General features: G+C 31.4%; 1 protein-coding gene across 1 annotated transcript in view; it reads right to left on the reverse strand.

The window, feature by feature from the left end:
- Window positions 1-6,105: 6,105 nt before the first annotated feature.
- Window positions 6,106-22,551, reverse strand: part of LOC148283179 (cytochrome b5 reductase 4) — a 38,803-nt gene continuing 22,357 nt past the window's right edge. The window contains exons 2-7 of the mRNA XM_088223917.1: window positions 14,317-14,385; window positions 11,267-12,268; window positions 9,168-9,364; window positions 8,411-8,511; window positions 7,742-7,831; window positions 6,106-7,099 (exon numbers count right to left, since the gene is read on the reverse strand). Coding sequence (XP_088080043.1) covers window positions 6,808-7,099; window positions 7,742-7,831; window positions 8,411-8,511; window positions 9,168-9,364; window positions 11,267-12,268; window positions 14,317-14,385 — 1,751 coding nt within the window. The 3' untranslated portion in view covers window positions 6,106-6,807. The remainder of the gene's footprint in view (window positions 7,100-7,741; window positions 7,832-8,410; window positions 8,512-9,167; window positions 9,365-11,266; window positions 12,269-14,316; window positions 14,386-22,551) is intronic.

Genomic DNA, 22,551 nt, shown 5'->3' on the forward strand with positions numbered 1-22,551 from the left:
TCCTTGACAAAGCACATCATTTTTCAGCAATTCATTTTCTGTTCTAAGTGCTAGACTTTGGAATGAGCTACCTCTTCATATAAAAAATGCACCTTCTTGACCACTTTCAAGAAACACCTGAAACATTTTTATATACCTATCCCTAAAACCCTAACCTCCCTTCATTTCATATATTTTAATATGTTTTTTTTCCTTGGTTCCTCTTTTCCGCTTTTTCCAAACTCATTACCTGATTCCGCATTCCTCATCCTTTAATATGTATAAAATAACATACTTTTATTTTAAGTTTATATGTGCAAAACCCATTAGAAAAGAGTTTTTATTTTAATTATTTAGGTTTTTTCATATATCTTTTGATATATATTTTGTTTTGAGTATAAATTTTTAAACAACTCTTCTTTTGACTAGTTCATTTTTTGGTTGGCTTGAAGATATTGCTTTTAGCAATAAGTCTGCCAAAGTACTTATTATTTGTTCTCGATGATTGAAATAGATAAATAAAATACATATGTTATTGTAGTGTATGCTACTCCATTAATTTTAGCTGTCTAATAATTACAGAGTATGAATCTTGACCATATTCCTTACATTGTTAATTGATTGTTCGGAAGATATTGCATTTTAGCAATAAGCCCACTGATGTAGGACTGTAATCAGTTAATGAATTAAATTTACATATATATTATGATAGGTATGTTATTTGTCGAATGCCGCTTATATAACACTTGCATAACACCTATTCTCCACTACGGATGCGAATCCTGGCACCTTACGTGGACCAAAAATACCAAAATATTGAGTTTTGAGAAAATCAGCAAACTAGTGGGGACTGTCATCAAACGGAGAGGATGCAGTTGGCTGGGCCATATGCTGCGGATTTATCCTAAAATGACAGAATAGAACAACCAAGCTGGAACATTTTAGGGGTTTTTAGTAATTATTGATGAAATGTCAAATTGGTTAGGTACTCTGTAAAATTGAAGAAATGCTTTAGAAACAAAAAATAAAGGGTATAATACCATGTACCTACCTTTTTCCAAATAAATTATAAAACTTTGTTGATATTACAACATTATGCAGATATCTATAAATATAAACAATTTAATAACACTTTTTAAAATTGGTGGCCACTTTTAGTTGCAAATATGTATGTCAAGAAATGTGTTTTTTGGATCAGTTGAAATAAATAAAAACACATTTATCCAGTACACTTTTTTAAAATTTATTATTTCAAATTAATTATTTTATTAATGCATATATTTACAATACAATATTGGATAATTTATTATAAAGACAGAAATATAATTTCTCTTACATTTAAAATCCAAGCAAGCCAAAATAGTAATGTTTATAAATGAAAAAAATGTAGTTTAGGAAAAAAAAAACAGATAAAAATGTTGCTGGGAATAAGTTTAGTAGCACTAGGTATTAATTGGTGGAATGGTATTATTTTCATATTATAATATTAAGTATTCTCAAATAACCTGAATTTCCAATTAAAAAGGTTCCAATTCAATACATTGTGTTATGTTTGTTTTAAGTACAAAAAACATATTATTTATATGAAAAGGTTACTAAAACTCACAAATTAATATTTTTAATTAATAGATATTTGAGTAAGTCCAAATCTTTCTATTTATAAATATGTATGTCGGGTAATTGTCTTCCTCATCATCAAATGGACAGTGCATTTGTGTACCATGCAGAAGACTTAAATTCGATTCCCGGCATGGTTGACATGAAATATTAAATACATATTATAAAACTGTATTTTTACACTAGAATATTTCATAATCCCTGGACTGATACCTGAAGCATTGGAGTAATTATTATACCTTCGTGTAACATTTTTTTTATCAAGACATGCTGTGGTTGGTGTACCAATGCAGTGCCCTATGCCCCATTAGGTGCGGAAAAGGAATAATTAAATGAGTTATAAATAGATTATTTTGATTAAACCACCTGATCCAAGAAATGAACAAAATTGGAAAGTATTTTCTGGAATTTTCTAGTAGGTACAGGAGATATTTTAATAGAATCACACCCACAATATAGGTTTCAGCTCATATACTTTACAAAATCTAGCATACAGAAGAATTGAATAATGCGTAGTGTGTACAGTGATTACTTTATCGAATTGATGACAGGTTATAAGCTCTGCAAATGCCTGTACTTCATTACCTTCTCAAATAGGTTCACCATCTCTAATGACATATCTGTCTTGATAAATTCCCTAGACGAATAAACCCAGTACCTGTCTACAAAGATTCGGACATACTTAAAATATCGGCAATATTTTTGAAATGTTACATATTTAATTATCCAATAACCCATATTTTAATATAAGTTATGAATTATAAATACTTGGTACACTTCCACATTTATTTGACCAATTAGCACTTTTCTTTAATTAACATTTTCAGACTGCTAAATTTTACATTTAAACGATATCACATTTTTATAAAAACGATGTGAATGTAATTTTCTATCTTATTTCATTAAGAATCTTTTTGTTATATTTGAGTATACAAATGTACACAAACTGTTTTATTGATTGGATCGACATTATATTGATAAAATTAATTAACATTGACAACAAAGTTTATTATTTCACATGATCTATGAAATTTCTTAAATCAGAAGTACCTTTATTGGTTAGAGCATTGTGGTACCATGTTAAATGCTCTATTGTCAACTAAAAATATATATTTCAAAAGTACCAATTCACCATTTATTTGAAGATGTTTATAAAACCGGCCCTAAAGGCATCAAACTGATGAAATAATTTTTGAATATATTGATTTACTATTATTACCAGCTGGACGGAGATTAGGACTTAAACATTTTCACTTCAAGTACCAGATTTTTATTGACCCATTGAAGTCAAAATAATATTTTTTTAAATAAGGAAGCTTAAGTGTTTTTTTTTAATGTTGTGTTACTTTGACATTGAAGGACTCACCCGACCTCTCACCGCCTCTCACTTGACCTATTATCGGGTTAAGGACAGTGTAGAAATCGAATCCTGCATTTCCTGTACGTAATCAACAAAATAATCAAAAACACCTAAAATACTGATTACCTAGCATGGATGTCAAATCGCTGACAGTAAGGGAAATAGAAGATGACCTAGATTCCCCACTAAGAAATAAAGAGAATACTATGGACAACCAAACAAATAAACGCAGTGGCACCCTTAGGTACCATCAGTAGAGTTCAGCTCAGACACAAAGTAGATTAAATCAGTTCAATTCAGTTATCACCGTTAATCTCGCACTTAATAAGCAAATTCTGTAGTTTTTTTCAACAAGTAATAAATATATATTGAAGCATTATGTTGTTTTCTTCTGTCATCTTCAACTGGTGTAGTAGCTCCCTGCATCAACAAGCCTAAATCTAACAACAGTATTCTGATTTTAAAATCCCTGTTTTCATTTTACTCGTGATGTCAATCTACCTCCTGATTATTCCACAAAATCTGTGGATTTTTTCAAACGGGCGTTTATAATTAGCATCTATTTAGTAAATAATGAAGACACAAGTTTGTGTATTTAAAATGTGCACAGCTTTTTATTCTTTATAACTCATACAATATAATAAATTTTTCGTATTCTTTTTATACTAAAGAAACCATTAAAAAATACTCAGGTAACGTGTTAAACTTCCATATTATACAAACAGGTGCAGAAACCCATTAAAAGTGAACTGAACAATGGACACTTTTAACACATTCATGGACACAACATCTATTGGCGCCGTTATAGAGGTGTGGTACAAATAATTATTTTACTCTGGGACATGATGCGTGACGTCGGAAAAGAAAGTCTTACAGAATTACTATTAAATTTGTTTCTATTAAACAAAATACAGTGTGTGTTATATCTTCTGTATACCGGTAAGTGTCCATTAATCTTTTAAATGTGCTTTTAACATTACTATTGCATTTCCATTTAAATTTGACATTGATATATCTATTTTTTTTACCTTTTAAAAAATAACTTCTTAATTAATGATGAAATAAATGATTTTACTGCTGAAACTCTTTAGCAACTACAATAACTTAAGAGCAATCTAAAAAATGCCATAAACTTAATTTGTCGAAAGATTTTGTAATGAGGCAAGGCTCTAATTATAAATAAACTTAAAATATTCGGTACAGAATTACAAGATTAACTATATAATTATTAGTCTAAATTGCCAACACCATCCTAATGGTTCAAAAACAAAACAAATTGATGGGAAGGGTTAGCACTTTAGCACCACAATAAATTGAAACATCATTTTTAAATAAGCAATAATGCACGAGAATCTTACTAGGTACTAAATTAAGGGATTTATCAGGCTACAGATTGGAATGTTGAGTTGGCAAAAAACTAACTGATTGAAAAGACTATGACAAATTATGTAGTACACATATATAACAGAATTATTAGATTTTATGTATTACATTGATAGAGAACACAGAAAAAGAAAAATGAATACTATAAATGTACAAAATTGTGATACATTATCAACATGTAAAAATAAACTATTCAGAACAATTCTAAATGCATTTTAACCGTTAGAATGCCACGCGGCGCAAAAGCGCTGCGATCGTTTGTATCGAAAATTGCGGCGCAGCGCAAAAGCGCTGCGAGTTTCAGTGTGTTTTCGGTGCTCCGCGGGAGTGCACGTACGCTAACCTCGCACTTTATGTTTAATAAACATTAATAAACAATAAACATTTTATCTTTATAATGCAAAAATAATTAATAAAATTGATTGATATTTGTCTAAGTTAGAGTGTTTTATTTGACACCATTATTTTTTCCTCTAAATTAATCAATATGTGTATAGCAATTTTCATTTATTTTTGCCGAAATTGCTTAGCACTAAAACGGTTAAGAAGATTATTAAGACAAATGGCTTCTTTAAGTGACAGGGATATAGTAGGTGGGAATTACCACTGGAGATTTAAACAAATACATAGTGAAAACAATCAATAATTTGCAACGTTTTAGATTTTTGTTTTGACTATAGTATTATATGAAAATCTGGATTTCAATGATGGATTGAATTTCCAATGCCTATTTCAATCAAAAATGTGAAAAAGAAAGTATGTACATTTAAGTAAAGATAGATTTTAAGTTTGTTGACTGAAATCTGTCCTAGATTTTATGTATGTTTTTATGTTAATAATATTGAATCGAAAGTATCATCGACACTATAGACAAAAATAACACTGAACTATTATAATTAACACCTTTTTGAATAATGCTTTAGCCCATTATCTTTGCAGCATTCAAATAATGGAATGTATTTAAAGTTCTAATAAAAAATAGATTTTAAACCTAAGTATACATTATTACATCCTGTTCAATAGTAAATAACATATGTGAAAAAATATAAAAAAGTTGTGATAATAAAACGTTTTTTGTGATCATTATTTGTGAAGAAAATGAAAAATTTGAGACAGTATATATTATATGTATGTCATTGAGCCAATACCAAAGTTGTGAATCTGCATTTTGAAGACTTTTGAGTTAAATATACCAAACAGTATATGCCACCAAAATCAATACAAAATTAAATAATAAGACCAGATTTTTTTAAGTAAAAATATCGAAAACTCAAATATTTGAATTTTCAGACCATTTCCTAAAAGTCGTAAATAACTAGTGCCGGAAAAATGGAAATCGTGTTGTGGTAGAGGGGGATTTGAACCTCGGACCTTTGACCCGTGAGTCTACAATACTACAAAAGGACCACAACCTGGTTCAATATATACGGTTTAATATATATATAGTTCAAGATATACCTATATTGTAGGGTAATAACTCATTAAAATATTATTTGGATGCATCTCGACTTGTCTATTTGTAACAATCATGGAGGAAGATACAAATGTCTTTTTAGTGGTTAACTAAAAAATGCTGATTTTAAAGCTATCTAGTTGTAGTAATTACTCAACGATATGAAGCTGGTTTAGTGACTATTGAAATATATTTGTTTAGTATACTCCCCATAAAATTAATTTAACTGATAACAAACAATATTTCAAAACAGAAATAAAAATCTGGCTGAAGAAAATTAGTAGGTATAGAAGAAATAAATAAAAAAATCGAGTGACACGTGAAATATGTATTTACATAAAAAAATTTAACACTGTATAGTCCTTCTTAGAACAGGTTTCCCTAATGAAGAGGACTCTTAAATCAATTTCGTAAGAAAAGTATTTCATATAGTGTAAGAATAAAATGAATAAATAAAACAACAGTTTAAAATTTTTAATCCAAAGTTACAATCTAACAAATATGGTGAAAAAATAAAGTATTGAAGCCAGAACAATTTCAGAAAGAGTCAAAAATTATATTTTGCCTTTTTCTATTAGGACCTCAAATAATCCATATGCTTGTAAAACTTGTACATTCGTACAGTCCAATTTTTTTTTTTATATTGATAAAAACTTCATTACAATTCGCTACTGGAGTAAAAACTGTTTTTATTTTTCCCTAAACAAAAGTAAGTTTGGGACATACGAGTTCTACTGGCAAAACAACTTTAAGGTGACATGCCATTAAAATTCAAAAAATATTTTTAAAAATACGAGTTCTACAAGTTAGGCCTACATAATGGTTTGTAAGCCCCTCCCCAAAAACGTTTTTTTTTTAGAATGAGAAGGCATATAAGCCTTACTTTTTAAATGAATGCTTTAGTACCATATTTCATTGATTTAATCATCGTTTGAACCTCAATATCTGAAAACAATGTTTTTCCAGATTTGCAATTTTGGCATTTACCCTTAGCATTATGTAAATTTTTCGATATTTAACCTACAAAACAGTAAACTTGTTCATCTTTGCAGCCGAGTCCAGAAAGCAATGTCTTCGTTAATGTGGTAAATGCTGTTGGGCCACAAATACACAGATACAGTTCTTTGTTGAGAGTTTTCAACAGCTTGTCTAAGCTGTTCTTCTTTGGAGACGGCTCAGAAGAAGTGATTTCTAGTTCCTCGTGGTACACTTTGGTGAAATGATTAATAAGGACGGCTTGGTTGATATGACCCCTTTGTCCTTCCCATGATGGGGATGGGTCTGATAAGGTGTTAGTAAGATTGAATCTGTAAAAGAAAAAAAATATTTTCAAAAACATCACCAATGAAGTAAGACAAAGAAAGATTTTTTTTCAAAATAATAATATTGCATACTTTAGTGAGTGTTTTGAATAACAAGCAAACAATTTACTCGTACTTATAGATAAAACAAATTTACTAAGCTTCGCCCTTTATAACTTTTCAAGAATGCAATGAGAAAAGTCGGTAGTTTTTATTTTTTTTTACCATTTGTTAATAGACTATTAAAATAAGCCAAATTTTTTATGTATCGTACTATCAGCGCAATGATTTTTAAAGTTTTGTATTTCTAAAATTAATTCGCGTGTGTCGCCTTAAGTTCTCTTCAACTTCTTCTTGGTCAGTTCTACCATTGGTCCGTTAATGGTAAGTAAACCGGAAATCTTCCATAAATCTCTTATCATTGGTTGATTCATATGAACTAATGACGTTGTTCAAAGTAGTTAGTCTTTATTTAAATATTTTTGAGTATTTTTTTTCATACATTTTCAAGAAACTTTGCAGTATAATTGAATTTTCTAATTTTTACCGCGCGTAAGAAAGCATTTTTTGTATCCAGTTTCCCGTAGAGCTGAAGTTCTTTCATGAAGAAATGGATTAACTCGTATCAGAAAAAAACTCAAAACTCACCGGTTATCTTTACTTGACAATGCTGAGAGTTGATCATGCCAAAGAATATCCTTCTCAGATCGGTTGAAGAAGAGTAAATCAATCCTTTTGCTAAAAAAAGATAATAAAATTTTAGGATTATTACATAATTTTTTTAATGGTTACAATTTTTGTTTTGACCAATATACCTAGTATCTACCTATCCAATTAATCTTAATTGAATAACATTATTTAAATGAGTATAAATGGTAAATCCATTTGATGGTCAAAATCTAAATAAATTTATTTGGGATACTATAATTAACAATTCTTTGCCCTAAAGAATTGAAAGGAAACACAAAGCTACATGAAAATCTCAGTATTTACTATTATTCATGTATTATCTATCAAAGCTTAAAAAAACACCAACTAAACCTTAATACGCCTTTCCTTAAGTAAAAATAATTTAATACATAGCCCGAATGACGTTACAAAAACATGTAAACTGATTTTTTGATAAAAGCATTATTCAGGCGATGCAGTCAATTGATGATTGCTACAGTTTTTACAAAAAATCAAAGTTAAAAAATTATAGGACACATAATATGTGTTTCATTATTATTTTTAATATTCACTGAGGTTGAATCAATTGAATTTTTAAAGACATCTTACAGTATTTATTGAATATATCAATTTATGTTATAAAGTTACCATCTTGGATTACGCCTCTGCAGAGCAAACTGTATGACACTTAACATTGGAGTGAGGCCAGTCCCAGCTGCTATCAGACAAAATTGTGAAGCATCTTGTACCTGGAAGAATGGATATATTTTTACAATGAATTTGTTTACGTTTTTATAATTATCAGCATTAAAATAATACGATGATTATCCCTGAGGCAGTTTGTTTTTAAACCGGTGATTACACTTTTCTTTTTGAGATTATTGGGATCTCTTGTTATTTATGGTAATTGAAAAAAATACTGTTACATATTAAAAAATATATTAGCCCCTCGCTTGTTTCATGTTCATCATCAGTTTAATTTATTACCCTTTCCGCACCCAATGATGTAAGCGGCACCACACTGATACACTGACCGCAGCGTATCTTGATAATTTTTGTTACATGAAAGTAAGATGATCAGTCTTATGCTTCAGGTACCAGTCCTGGGACTATGAAATATTCGAGAGTAAAAACTGAGGGTTTCCTGGTCGTTCCCCGAATTACAAATTACTTCGAAGAACAAAAATTAAAGCGCGTTATTCTAAGGCGGTTCAATAATCTCATATAGATTAGTCTAAATAATTCCCTAGGGAGGAAATCCAGCCTGTCTAAAACATTTGGACATTATCAAAACATTGTTGAAAAAAATAAGACTTAATTCTAACAATGCAGTGCCCTAAGGATATGAAAAAATTCGGTTGGCTAAGTTAGAATACAAAATATCTTTAACCGTATGAATAAATACCATAGTCAATGGAAAATATCCAAGAGGTCTTGAAATAGTGATTGCATCTCCAACCGATTGTGAGATTAGCCAAGTGCTTGCTGCACCTTGATCATATTGTTTTACCATCAGACATATGGAATCAGGAGTCCATTTTGCTGGTTTGAACTCCGGCACCATACAAGGTGGAACAATGGTGTAGGATCTTGATAATAAGTCTGAAAAAGAAAAGAGTATTGTAATTTAGAATTGCATCAAGTAAATAATAACTTGAATATATATTTGGATAATTTATATAGCGCCATTTTTGTGAAAATCACCTCAAGGGCGCTGTACAATAAATCAATATCCCAGCACGTCTTGCAGCTACAGAGCGCATGGACAGTAAGAAATCTAGCCTCTATTTTCATTTTTTATTTATTTTATTTGACAATGAAGTTTAGAGTTTTAGTGATATTTTAAAAAGCAAATTTATAAAAACAGAAGTTAGATTACAATAAGTCTTGCAGCTATTAAGCGCATGAACGGTTGGAATTCTAGACCCCATTTACTAAATTAAGATATTTGATAGTTGATAACATTTACCGATTGAAGCTAGATTACTAATCGTCTTGCAGCTTCTAAGTGCATGGACAAGTTAAATTCTAGCAACTTAAAATTATCAATAAATTTACAGAAATAAACATTGAGCATAATAATAAATTTGTAAAGTGTTCATGATAAAAAATTGACAATAAAAAAACTTAACAGATAAAGCACCGTTTTAACACTATAGATAACAAAACAGATAAAAATATGCCAAGGGTAGCTTTCGTAGATTTTGGATAGTCACAGTCGCACATGTGGCAAACACGAGCTGTTAGCTAAATTCTTGAAAGATGGCCCATGTGTACGCAGTTGCCAAGGGAGGGAAGAGGCCTATTGTTCCAATAACTTTGTATCCATTTTAGCATGTATTATTTAGTTTTATAATGGGTACGCAAAATTCCTCTCAATTTTATTTATTTTTTACATTATTTTTAGACAAACATGTGTATGCGAGTGGTTTTAGGATTGACATATCATTTTATACGCATATTAGAAAGAAGATTTGAAATATATTATGTATTTATCAATAAGTTCACTTTTAGTAGCATTGTTGTAATTTATCGTGGAAGGTTGTTTTCCAGATAGTTAAATCTTGGTACATTCACATCATAAGTTAATACATTCTTAAACGGTTTTAATGGATTCATATACTTTTTTTATGATTTTAAAGTAACAAGCGCACTGTTTGAAAGTTTCCGTTATTCACTACTTTTAACATATTTTGGTAAGAATCAAGTGCAAAATAATGCTTTAAAATGAATAGTTTTTTCTTTGTCTTTTTTCACTTGTTGTCTACATATCGACCACTTATAAACACTAACACAATGTTTTTTTTAACAAATAATAACTTATTTTCGAATTTTAAGCTACGATTGGAGAGATGAACGACAATTCACACCCAGCCGGTACGAGGGCTGAACGCGAAAATAGTTGAACATAGTTTAATATTTATCTTTTTATTATCAGGAAGTTCATACGTTTTTTGCATTAATAACATGCATAACATATTGAAAGAGAAATCCATGACATTGGATAAAAAAGATATGGAAATGTTTTTGTTCGAATGTATGGTATAGGCAAACAAGCTTGCTGGATTGCAATTAGCTAAGAGAGGTAGCAAAAGTTCAATTCTAAAACAAACCGTAGCAATTATGTTTACAGTTAAAGCTAAAACATTACACACGTTTTACTGATTCCTATAAATAAAAATTATATTTAGCATGGGAGACATTTTGAAATTGATAATCGTTCAAAATACTCCCCAGTTTCTAATTTGTAGGAAGCTTCGATGCAATAACAAACACTTGAAAATTCGTGCAAATGGTACCCAAGATAAGGACAAATTGGCTTCTTGAGTGAATTATTGACACATAACAGACTTCTAAACAAGTTGGCTTCTTGTTTGATTTGTAGGTGCGAGTATACATATTTCACATTCGTCATTATTGTATTAATTAACTGTTTTTTAGAAGACTTTAACAAGTTTGAATTGCAAACAAAAAATGGAAATAGTAAAGTGAAAAATAAACTACCTTCGATTTCATAGAAAATTCTCGAGTGATATCCTATAGGAAAAGTAATATATTCTTCTTGCAGGCATTTTACTAATATTAGACTTGTATTGTGAGCAATACTTATTTTGTCCAAAATAGAATACTGTAATGAGTTTTCGTTTATGATCACAGACTGCTCCAATATTTCTGAACTTGTCGTAACACCGTATGAATTCCAAATCTTTGGTTTTTCTTTTTGTAAGTGAATTTCAAACTTTCCAGTTTCGTGATTAACCGCAACAGCACAAGGCCAATTTACAAAGTTCTCTAACACTATGTTAAATTGGTACGTACAAAATTCGTAGCTTATTTTTATTAATAAACTATGCGTTTGATCTCTAGTAAGTGAAATACTGCTCTGTGCATTACATAATGGCTTGGTATAAAATATTAACGTTATTGAGTCAGTTTTTTGTATCCAGTCGAACTTGGGTAAAGTTTTTTTCGGGGATTCATTTTTGTCTTCCGTATCTGATGTTCCAGATTTCTTTGAGTCAACTTTAGTTAAAGTAAGTGTGGGATATTTAAATTTAGATATTGAGAACTCCTCTGACTCGTTCGAAGTATCTTCACTTATGACGACGTTGATATCGGCTACCTTGACTGTCGAACTACTGCTGAAAGTTCTGTCACTAGATTTAGATTCGTTTACATTCAGACTGCTCTCACTAGAGCTTTTGTTTGCTATGTCAGATTCATTGGTAAGGTTAAATGTATTTGATTCTTTGCTTTGTGACTGATTTTCACTCATGCTTTTCAAACTTTCCATAGATTTTCCTAACATTTGCTTATCTTGTACTTTAGGACTAGACTTGGTTTCACCGAAAAGGATTTTCTTAAATTCATCTTCGGATATCTCTGAATTCTTTAATGGGCCGATCAAACACTTTGACAGAAGTGATTCGTAGTTGACCCAGGCGTGAACTTGATCAAATAATTTGGTAGCATCTTTGCCAGCTCCCCTCATCAACTCATCTGGTCCTGAAACATTAAAAACAAAGTTTAACCATTTTTTTTTTCTGAGAAAATTTGAGCATTAATTGTACAATGGTTTACAGTATTGTAGGGTATTATTTGGATAAGAGTGGAGTGCATGTCCTGACGAGGTATGCCTCAAATATAATATATAAAGTCAGTAAGTACATAGTTACATACTAAAATTTATTCATAATTTTAAATCTAACCATGAAGCTACATATTAATAATATATTATTAAATATTTACAAATATTTATGATAGAACCAAAATACAAAATATTTATAATATTTTAATTTCAAGACGTAACAACGTCTTGACAAATGAACAGGCTGTGTTTCAGTATTTAGATTATAATAAGTGATCGTACGTGATTGGGAGCGAAGTATGAAATTACAAAAATGAGAATGAAAGTAGGCAGAACTGTCGAAATGTGATCTCTCAGGTGAATGTGATAAAACTATGTACATGTACTATAAATGCACAAATGTCGAGATTCGTGCATTATGTAAAGCTGAGATAAGCATTATCGTCAAAATCAAGAAATGAGTTTGCATTTGTTTTGATGCGTAGAGCGAATTGACAGCGAAAAAATATTAAAAAATATTTGAAATGTAATAATACTGTCAATTCAATATTTAAAAAAATAACGATGCATAATTCAAACTAAATCAGAGAACATGTTAGGTCAAAGAAACAATTCACAGGAAATTAAATGGTCTACATTGTATCCACCGGCTTTACCATCTTTTTATATGCATTTCAACCGACAGACGTCTTTAAATTAGGGTTCAATATGTTTAAAAACTTGGAGGTGAATCTCTAAAAAGGGTAGTTCAACTTTGAGGTACCCTAAGGAACTTAATGTTTGTTACACATTTTAATATTTTGTTGGGTTCGGTTCTTTATTGAAAAGTTAGTTAGAACCGCCCCGACATAAAGCTGTCTGTCAGTTAACAAAGTAGTCCACTCGAATACAGATCTGAGGGGTAGGTAGGTGAAAGTTTTAGCATTATTTTTTGGAGAATAGCCAATGGTCTAAAAATTAACTGTAAACAAACACCCCATCCAATTATTCCATGTGACCCAACCGATTGAAACAGTCCAAAATACAGTGGTGCCTCACACAACGAACTTAATTCGTTCCAGGAGCAAGTTCGTTATGCGAAAAGTTCGTTAAGTGAAACGCGTTTTCCCATAACAATACATGTTAAAAAAAAAAATTCGTTCTGTAGCATAAAATATGGTAAGATGACATAAAAAAAAGATAAATTTTTTGTTATTATTTTTATTTAGATACATCTAAAAACATAATGAAAAAAACACACATTTTTTAATTTTAAGAAATAATCGAATCTTGCACATCTTCATCCATTTTCCGCTTTTTGGCCGATGGTGCAGTGAAAAACCTGTCCAAAGTCGTTTGTTTCTCTCTTTTCTTCAACATCTGCCGCAAATAACGGACAAGAGTATCGGAGTACAGGTCGTTGATCCTGTTTGCTTCAGCGGAATCCGGATAGTGGGCATTGGTAAACTCCTGAACTGCTTTCCATTTGACCAGGATGTTCTTGATGTCAGCAGTTGGAATTGGTTGATTGTTTGATTGTTGCTCCTCGTTATCAGATGACGCTTCCCTTTGAGCATTGTCCTGTTGTTGGGCCAGAAGTGTTTGGAGCTCTTCAGTTGTCAGCTCTTCTTTGTGTTCCTCAATAAGCTCCTCTACATCCTCTTCAACGATTGCTGCGACACGTGCGTAAGTTAAGCGTACTGCTCAGTGACTAACGACTGCCTGCGCGGAAGGATGCAATAAATCGGCAGTGATCGTGTGAAGTGGGCGACTTCGTTGTGTGAAGCGAAGTTCGTTGTGTGAAGCGAAGTTCGTTGTATGAATCGTGATATGAACAAAAAGGAAGTTCGTTGTGTGCAGCGTTCGCTGTGCGAGGCGTTCGTTATGCGAGGCACCACTGTATACTGATTTAATCGCGCTGTAATAAAAAATATCTCTCAATGAGTAATTAAAATAAATATATATTTACATTAAGAATGAAACTAACCTCCTGGGTGGTAATCCATGTACTCGGTAATGTTGTAAACTCTCCCCCGAATTGCAATCCATGCATTGCCTAGAATTAAAAACAAAAGTTTGATTAAACCAGCGAAAGATATATCATTAACTTTATAAATTCTTATACATTCATTTCCTTTTCTTAAAAAGGATCGCTATCTCTGTTAAAGTATACATCTAAGCTTTACTGACAGAATGCATTAAGTCATTAAAACGAGTTTCGATATAATCGTATTTAAAGCTTTTTTCATTCTTTTAACGCATTATTTCTCCCACAATTTTCTTTTATTTTAATTTTTTAAAAGCTTTTAAAGAAAAATCTTTATTCTAGGCATGTCTTAAAATTTGAAATCCATAACTTAAACCTTTATTTAAAAGTATTTTAAATAAATAAAGACTGTTGACTCAATGCACTATGTCAGTAAAGCCTAGATATATTATACTGTTACTTCAATAACTACTCTAAGATCAACACATCCTAATTCAATTTTTTTATGACACCTGCGTGTCATTCATCATTTTTATTTATTAGTGGTTTCTCTCAGGTAAACATCCAGCAAAAAAAATCAAGAGAAAATTAGTCGGCCTCGTGGTGAACTGGTTAATGAGTTTTCCCGTCGTAAAATAAATAAAAATAATGATTATTGTCATTTCCCTTTTCACATCCAGTGCTGCGTAGGATAATGCGTTAGTAACCCAAATGCAGCGTATTTTGATCATCTGTTACATGAAAGTAAGGCGATCAGTCTTACGCTTCAGATGCCAGTCCAGGAACAATGAAATGATGCAATTCAAAAAACCTTTGAATTCAGTATTTTACGTCGAGCCTGCTAGGAATCGAAAATAGGACCTCAAGAATGGTAGGCGAATACGCCAACCACTACAAAAAGAGGCGGACTTATTTCCATTCGATTTCCCTATTCAGGATTTTTACCTGAGAGCAGCGATGTCGAAAACACTCGTCCAAAGTAAATCGTAACAAACAATATTAATCAATCCACCCTATGTAATTTGATCGTGCCGTGTGGAAATGTACGAAGGTCTGAAATGGGCCTTTGAGAAACGATGCATTTAGACAGTGTTTTTCAACCTTTTTGAGTACGCGACCTCTTTACGAGTAAAAAAATCTGGCGATTCCCCGGAACCTTAATCTAACTATACAGTGTAGAACGGAGCCGACTAAACAGTTTTGAGGGGCTATATTTATAGCCCCTCAAAACTGTTCAGTCGGATATTGTTTATTTAAAGAACTGTTATTCTTTACTTAAAGAACGGTACAACTTAGGCGGCCGTCATCAGCAATATATTGATAAAGGCGATTTCTGAACTTTTCGACACATTTCGAAGGGTATGACCGCAATTTTTTTGGAGTTGCTGTAGGTTATTTTCAGAAAATTTTGTTCATTATAGACAATAATTGACAGCTTCAGAGAGATGAAAATGGGCATCGTCGCTACAGAAAAAAGTTGCTCTTGGAGGAATTTACTGAAGAATTTCCCGACAGCGATTCTAGTGGTATGCGTAGTCAATAACACTCACAAGAATTAGTTTATATGAATGAAAAGACAAATTTTCATAAAAAGTTCTCCTCAAAGAGCGGTGTGAAATCCGTATGCAAACGCTTGCTTTCGAGCTGATCGTTTTGGTCACCGCTCAAATGCTGCTCTAACCAACGGCACATTTTCAGAGGTTTTAACTATTCTGGGTGCCAAATGTCCACCTTCTCTAAGGCTACTTTCAGTTTCTTCCAATTATTGTTGAACCCAAAATTTGATCGTGTTAGCAAAAGAGGCGGAAATGGCGCGCGGAATGCCGAAGTGTTGAAAAAAGCCATTCGCGTGGCAATCGTTGATCATTTTCGTATAACGCGCGCACGACAAAACCTCAATGCTCCATATCCATATCTCGGTAATGACTAAAAACACGATGATAGTAGAAATACTAGCATTTGCCCAACTCGACACGTTCGAGTTCTACAGTTCGAGCAGTGACCCTTCAAACCTACTCAGTCGGCTACACTTTACCCTGTACTGTACAATAAAGCATATTTGACAGTTGGTTAGACGGTCAACTGTGAAACTGGCGTCACGGGTTCGATAACGTCAGTTGCAAGAAAGAAATCCGAGAAAGATTTTGTTTCTAAACTGGTCAGGCGTTGTGGTGTATTTTTCATAACTTCCTTCCATGGCCCCTCTTTCCCACCTATGACAAGACTCTAAAATAGAGGCTTGGCTGGTTATTCCTTTAAAAAATAATAACCGAGAAATCAAGTACAAGAAAGGAGCGCGAGCGGGCGCAGCGGACCGTAAGCACAAATATCTATAAAGTTTATTTAGACGGCATACTTAAAATGGAATTTGATAAGCATAAGATGGGCATCTTTTGGATGAAGAGTAAATGAAAATGTCCAGAGCTGGCAAGGAAAGCTTTTAATTATTAGTGCAATTCGCCACACCCTACGTTTGTGAACTAACGTTCTTACAACTCAAAAATGGAACCACGATTCGACAAATTTGTTAAGAATAAACGGTTGATGTCACTGCAATAATTATATTTTTCCGGTAATGTAGAACCCAGAGCCGATGATTTTTGCTTTTACCTTGCATGCAACCGCGACCTTCCAAGCAAGCCCACGAATCCCCTGGAAGTCGCGACCCGCAAGTTGAAAAACACTGCATCATACTATGTATGGCATGTGTAATGTGTACAGCGCAGTATACCCTATTTTCTCTTGTATGTAAATAATGTGTGACATCTGTGTTTCAATTTCCCGAGAGAATTGAAACGTCTGTCTATCCCATTTAAATTATCTTAATTTAAATCGGAGTGTATTTACACCCGGTTCAATGCTATTGAATAATCACAAATATTTTTGAAACAATTTATTTATTTTAAGTTACATTAGATACATTCTCAACACATTACAAAATATATATTTCAGATTTATTAAATAGAAAAGAGAAAAAAAATGTAAATTGTCATGTAAAATTGACATACATATTACAATTTGGAAATTGCCCTTCTAAGAGTAATCCCACTGTCATGAAATATATTGACATCCGAGGCGATACGATTAAATAACACGATTGCTCTTCCTACCGGCATAACCATTGGCAGGTTGGTTCTGCATCGTGGTAGATAGAACAACCTGTCTTGCCTTTGTCGAAGATAATTATCAGGAACAAATAGATCGAATTCATTCAGAATTTCAGAATTATGTATGCGACCACCAATGAGTTGAAAAAAGTAAATACCCAAATGAATATTCCTTCTTCCCAACAATGACAATACGGGCTTTACACGGTTTTTTATTATAATTTTTTAAATAAGCAAAACAATGCGATGGTAACGGTATTACATTTTTTTTCGAATAAATTTTCTAAAATGGTTTAATAAATTTTAAGTTTTAAATTTTAATTTTTATAAAATTTAAGTTTCGAATAAATTTTATAAAACGGTTTAAACTACGCATATTTTGAATTACCTGAAATTAAAGAAAAAATAATATATTTTATTACAAGAATCAACGAATACACATTGGAAGGATGGAATATATTTCACATATTTCTTTAGTTTGGCTTTAAGATCTCTTACATTTTCAATGTACACTGGATATAACACAGGCGTTGTGGCGCAGTTGGTTCGACGGCCAACTGTGAAACTGGCGTCGCGGGTTCGATTCTCGCCAGTTGCAAGGAAAAATCCAGCAAAGATTTTTGCTCAATTGGTCTAGGTGTTGTGGTGTATTATTTATAACTTCCTTCCATCCTTTCTTTCCTACCTGCTGACAAGTCCCTACAATAGAGGCTTAGCGGGTTATTAAAAAATGAATAACGCTGGGTAGGTTTTCTTGTATAAAATAATTCGCGATTTAAAAAAATAAATGTTTAACTGTACCTTAATTTTTTTATTCAGCAAAAATCAAAACAAAGATTTACTATAACTATTATATATTATACTTCAAATAAGTAAAAGAGCATTCCAATATATATTTTTTTCGGGCTGGCTTAGAACGGAGTAAATAACCCTAGTTAGATAGTCAAAGCGACTTTGCATAAATGTATAATTTTATTTATATGATGATAAATATATGATAATAAATAAATAAAATAACGAATAATGTGGTTATTTATTTATTTACATACATAAGTTCATTGTACATTATTTGAGACATAAGCCCCAACTTCATGGGTCTAAAAATCATGTGTTGAGATGGGACGAGCAATTAGTTGACTCAGACATACGAGTATATCACCATATGAGTTATTTTACAGTTATGCATCGTTAAATGAATGTTTAAATAAAAACAATTTGATTGTTGGAATGTGTTATTTTGAAAACATATAAAACGATTTTTCATTGTATTTTATCCAGAAGAAAATTTATTGAAATATGTTTTCCGTGAGGGAATAATGGTTTAATACAGCACATTAAAATAATAAGAAAATCTACTTAGTTTTTCTGAAATTTAGTAAAATGTAAAAAACGTATTATAGGCGTTTCTTTTAAATATATTCGATATTCAAAAGAATGTATTTTGTATTTTCGCAAAATCCTTTAAATAACTAATAATATGGATACATTAATGGCCCGGATCCAATTTAATGAATTAAAAAATAGTTTAAGCAGATAAAAATCAAAACATTTAAAGAGAATATTTAATACTGTAAAATTACATACTAAATTCACTAGTAGGTAGTCAGTTATGTTTTTGTTTAAATTATTATGAAAATAAAACTTCGTTATTTGTGTTACACAATTTACAAGAACACTACTACAGTTTTGGGAGAGCACTCCTCCCATCGACGGGTGATATAATACTAATATAGTAAACACAGAATATTGTTTACAATGTCATAGAATTTAAACAAAAAATAAACAAATAAATCAGTGAAACATAAGGGGTTTTTTTTCCACTTATCTAAGGTGTAAGCATATAAATGGATAATTGTCTAAAATACCGATATGAAAACATGTTCAATGAGCGAAAGGACGTTAAGTAGAATTTATTTCTTAAAATTTAGCACAAATAAAAGGTGTGCAACACTAATAACAAAGTTTTATTTTCATAATAATTTATGATGAAGTGTTACGAAGTGAATGCCGATTCAATTAACAATATTATGTTTTTGTTTATTTAGATCCACACAAAAAAATGTCCGCCTTAAAACAGGTTGTATTTAGTTAGGCAGACTACACATAATCCAGAGAAATCTATCCATTGAAAAATATTGTAGATATAGAAATTTTAATTTTGTTAATAAATTAATATTTTCATTATTATTCTAGGTTTTTGATAATATTCATGTTGATCTTTTTCTATATTTACAATTATTTATTCGCTAAAGAAGTATTCTTTTCTTGCTTAAAAGTGCCTCACGCAACTTTTGTCGGGAGAATATTAATGTCGACTTCGCCTTATGTGTTATAGAAAGGAAAATGAAAATCTGCGATGTAACACGATTTTCAGTTATAAAATATGCAGATGAAAGAAAATTCAAAGCCAAAGAATGGGAAATACGTTTGCGAAAGCTCTCGAGAAAAAGGATTTGTATCTCCTGACGCATTTTAATAATTCCGAACGCATGCTAAAAAATATTTTTTTAAAACCCCAGTAGAAGTTTTAGGACGGAAACATTAGCTTATACATTCATAGCAAGATATGCAAATTCTGTCACGGGCCACGGAATTTTATTTTTCATCTGTTTTGTAATTAGATAAAAAAAAAATATCGCTTTTGACTTCAACTAAATATAATTTAAACAATTTTCCATGAATATTTAATTTATCCGATTTAAAATCTCTCATTTGTTGCATGTGTATCGACTACGCATCACCGAGACGCGAGGATATTTTTGGCACAGTAAGAGAAGGGTTAATAAAATAAATACTATCAGCTGATTGATTTTTATATACCGAGAGTAATCAAAGTAGTTATGCTCCAAAAAATTTAAAAAAAAGATAATATTTTGGCAGTTTTTTAAAAGAAAAAAAAATGATTGATGAATCCGAAAAGTTCTTTAGACACGTATAGAAAAATTCTCAATGGAATACCAAACGAACGCTCCAAGAATATTGATCAAATTAACAAATTTATTTCCCAGTGGAATATTTCTGACAATTCTCTTGTTTCGGGTAACTCAAAAAATCTTCATTTTTACTACCGATCATCCTTTTATGTTAATATAAGTCAAGTAGGAGCAGAATAAGGAAATTTAGACTTTTCCCAAGCGCAATTAGGATCGCTTAACAACCGTGAAAATAAAAAAGAGAAATTTCTCTGTGATTACAAGGATACTTTTTATTTCGTTTTAGGGCAAAGATAAGCTTAAGCAGACTAGAGTACCAATTTATGAATACAGTAAAGAATTTTTTATAGAAATAAATGACGAGTGATATATATATAATCCGCAACTAACAGGTTTTATCATTTTCGGGATATCTTTAAGACTGATTATTATTTAACTAAACAAATTATGAATTTTTGGGGACTTCACTTCTGGCGGCCTCCGTGGTGCAGTGGTCAAGACGCTTGACTCACACACGGAAGGTTCCGGGTTCGATTCCCGGTGAGAGCACAAAAATTAAAAAATGTGATTTTTCTCAAGCCTGGGTGTTTTGTGATGTAATTCACCACTGTAATTGGGCCTCCTGGCCTGTTGTGGTGCAAAAAAATAAGAAAGAAAGAAAGAGAGGGAAAAGAACGTTAAGTTCACCCGGAAATGAATGCCCACTGTCAGTTGACCTACTATCGTATAAAGCATTGTTTTTCAACCTGTGGGTCGCGACCCCTGGGGGACGCGGAGCCTCTGTAGGGGGGTCGAGAGAGGTCGAGAAAACTTCAGTTTTTTTATACAACATATAATTTGTAAGACTTAAATAAAAAGTCGATAAGAGTTAAAATTATTATATTTAACAAAATTTCCCTATAATCAATCATACAAGTAAGAAAAATGCTAGTTCAAAACATGTTATTACAAAAAAAAAAAATATTAAAAATGTGTTTAAATAGAAAATGATTAACCTGTGCTTGCTTATCTTCGTTCATTTTAATGTGAAGGTTGCGCTTGAGTTTGTTCAATTAATTTCTATTTCTAAGTTATAAAATATGATATTTCCTAGGTCTGCAACGAGCACACTGATAAAAAAACGGTTTATTTTACATATTTATTATATGTATGAACACCACAGAGATGAAGAACATTTAAGAGAAGGTAATATAGAAGTCTAGGTATCTACAGGGCTTATGACCTGTCAATGGCTGGTTTAAGTGGCCACTTTAGACACTGTGTAACATTCACCATTCTGCCCATATTTGAACATCTATATTTCTTCAATTCTTTCATCTGTCAATGTTTGTGAAGTTAAAGAGCTGAAACCTTTATTTATGCGGGTGAGATTCATCTAATTGAATTATTTCACCTACACACTAGGCAACGCCTGAAAATTATTATTTTGTTCAATTTCTATACTTCTTCATGGACCAGGTGGATTTATCAACAATATTTTGAGTTTGTCCAAATTTTTGTAGACAAGGACTGTATTCAACTCCCTGGGGAGCAGTTAACATTAACGTATTACAACATAGTCAACAAACTTTACTTTCAAGATCCGGTGAAAAAATGCCAATTTGAAGATTACAAAAAATACTATTTCATCATTTAAAAAAAATAAGAGAGATACATCGAGTCTTGTATTCTATGTAGCCTAATGTGACATCACCACAAGAGTAAATATAATTTTAAATGATTGAAATGATGATACTACAGAGAGCCAATGGCAGGTCATAAGCCCTGTAGATGCCTAAACTTCTATATTACCTTCCCTAAAATGTTCTTCATTTCTGTTGTAATATGTAAATGTTAACTGCTCCCCAGGGAGTTGAATCCAGTCCTTGTCTACAAAAATTTGGACAAACTCAAAATATTGTTGGTGTTTTTTGTTCATTAAATGATTCATAAATATTTCAAATCAACAACAATAATATTAAAAGATGAATTATAAGTATAAATTAGAAAACATTCCAATAATAAAATAAAAATTTAAACAAATAAAAAATACAAAATTTAAAAAACAATGATATAAAAAAATAAAGAGATATTTGAAAATTGAAACAGACACAATATTTAGTCAAAGATTTACAGGACATAAAGAGGTTTGTTTTTTATCCACGTGCTCTCACCATCTTTTTATATGCATTTAAATTGGTAAAATAAAATATCTA

This window comes from Micrasema longulum, unplaced genomic scaffold (assembly GCF_059751315.1).
Source record: "Micrasema longulum isolate JH-2025_06_02 unplaced genomic scaffold, ASM5975131v1 h1tg000255l, whole genome shotgun sequence".
Lineage (NCBI taxonomy): Eukaryota > Metazoa > Arthropoda > Insecta > Trichoptera > Brachycentridae > Micrasema > Micrasema longulum.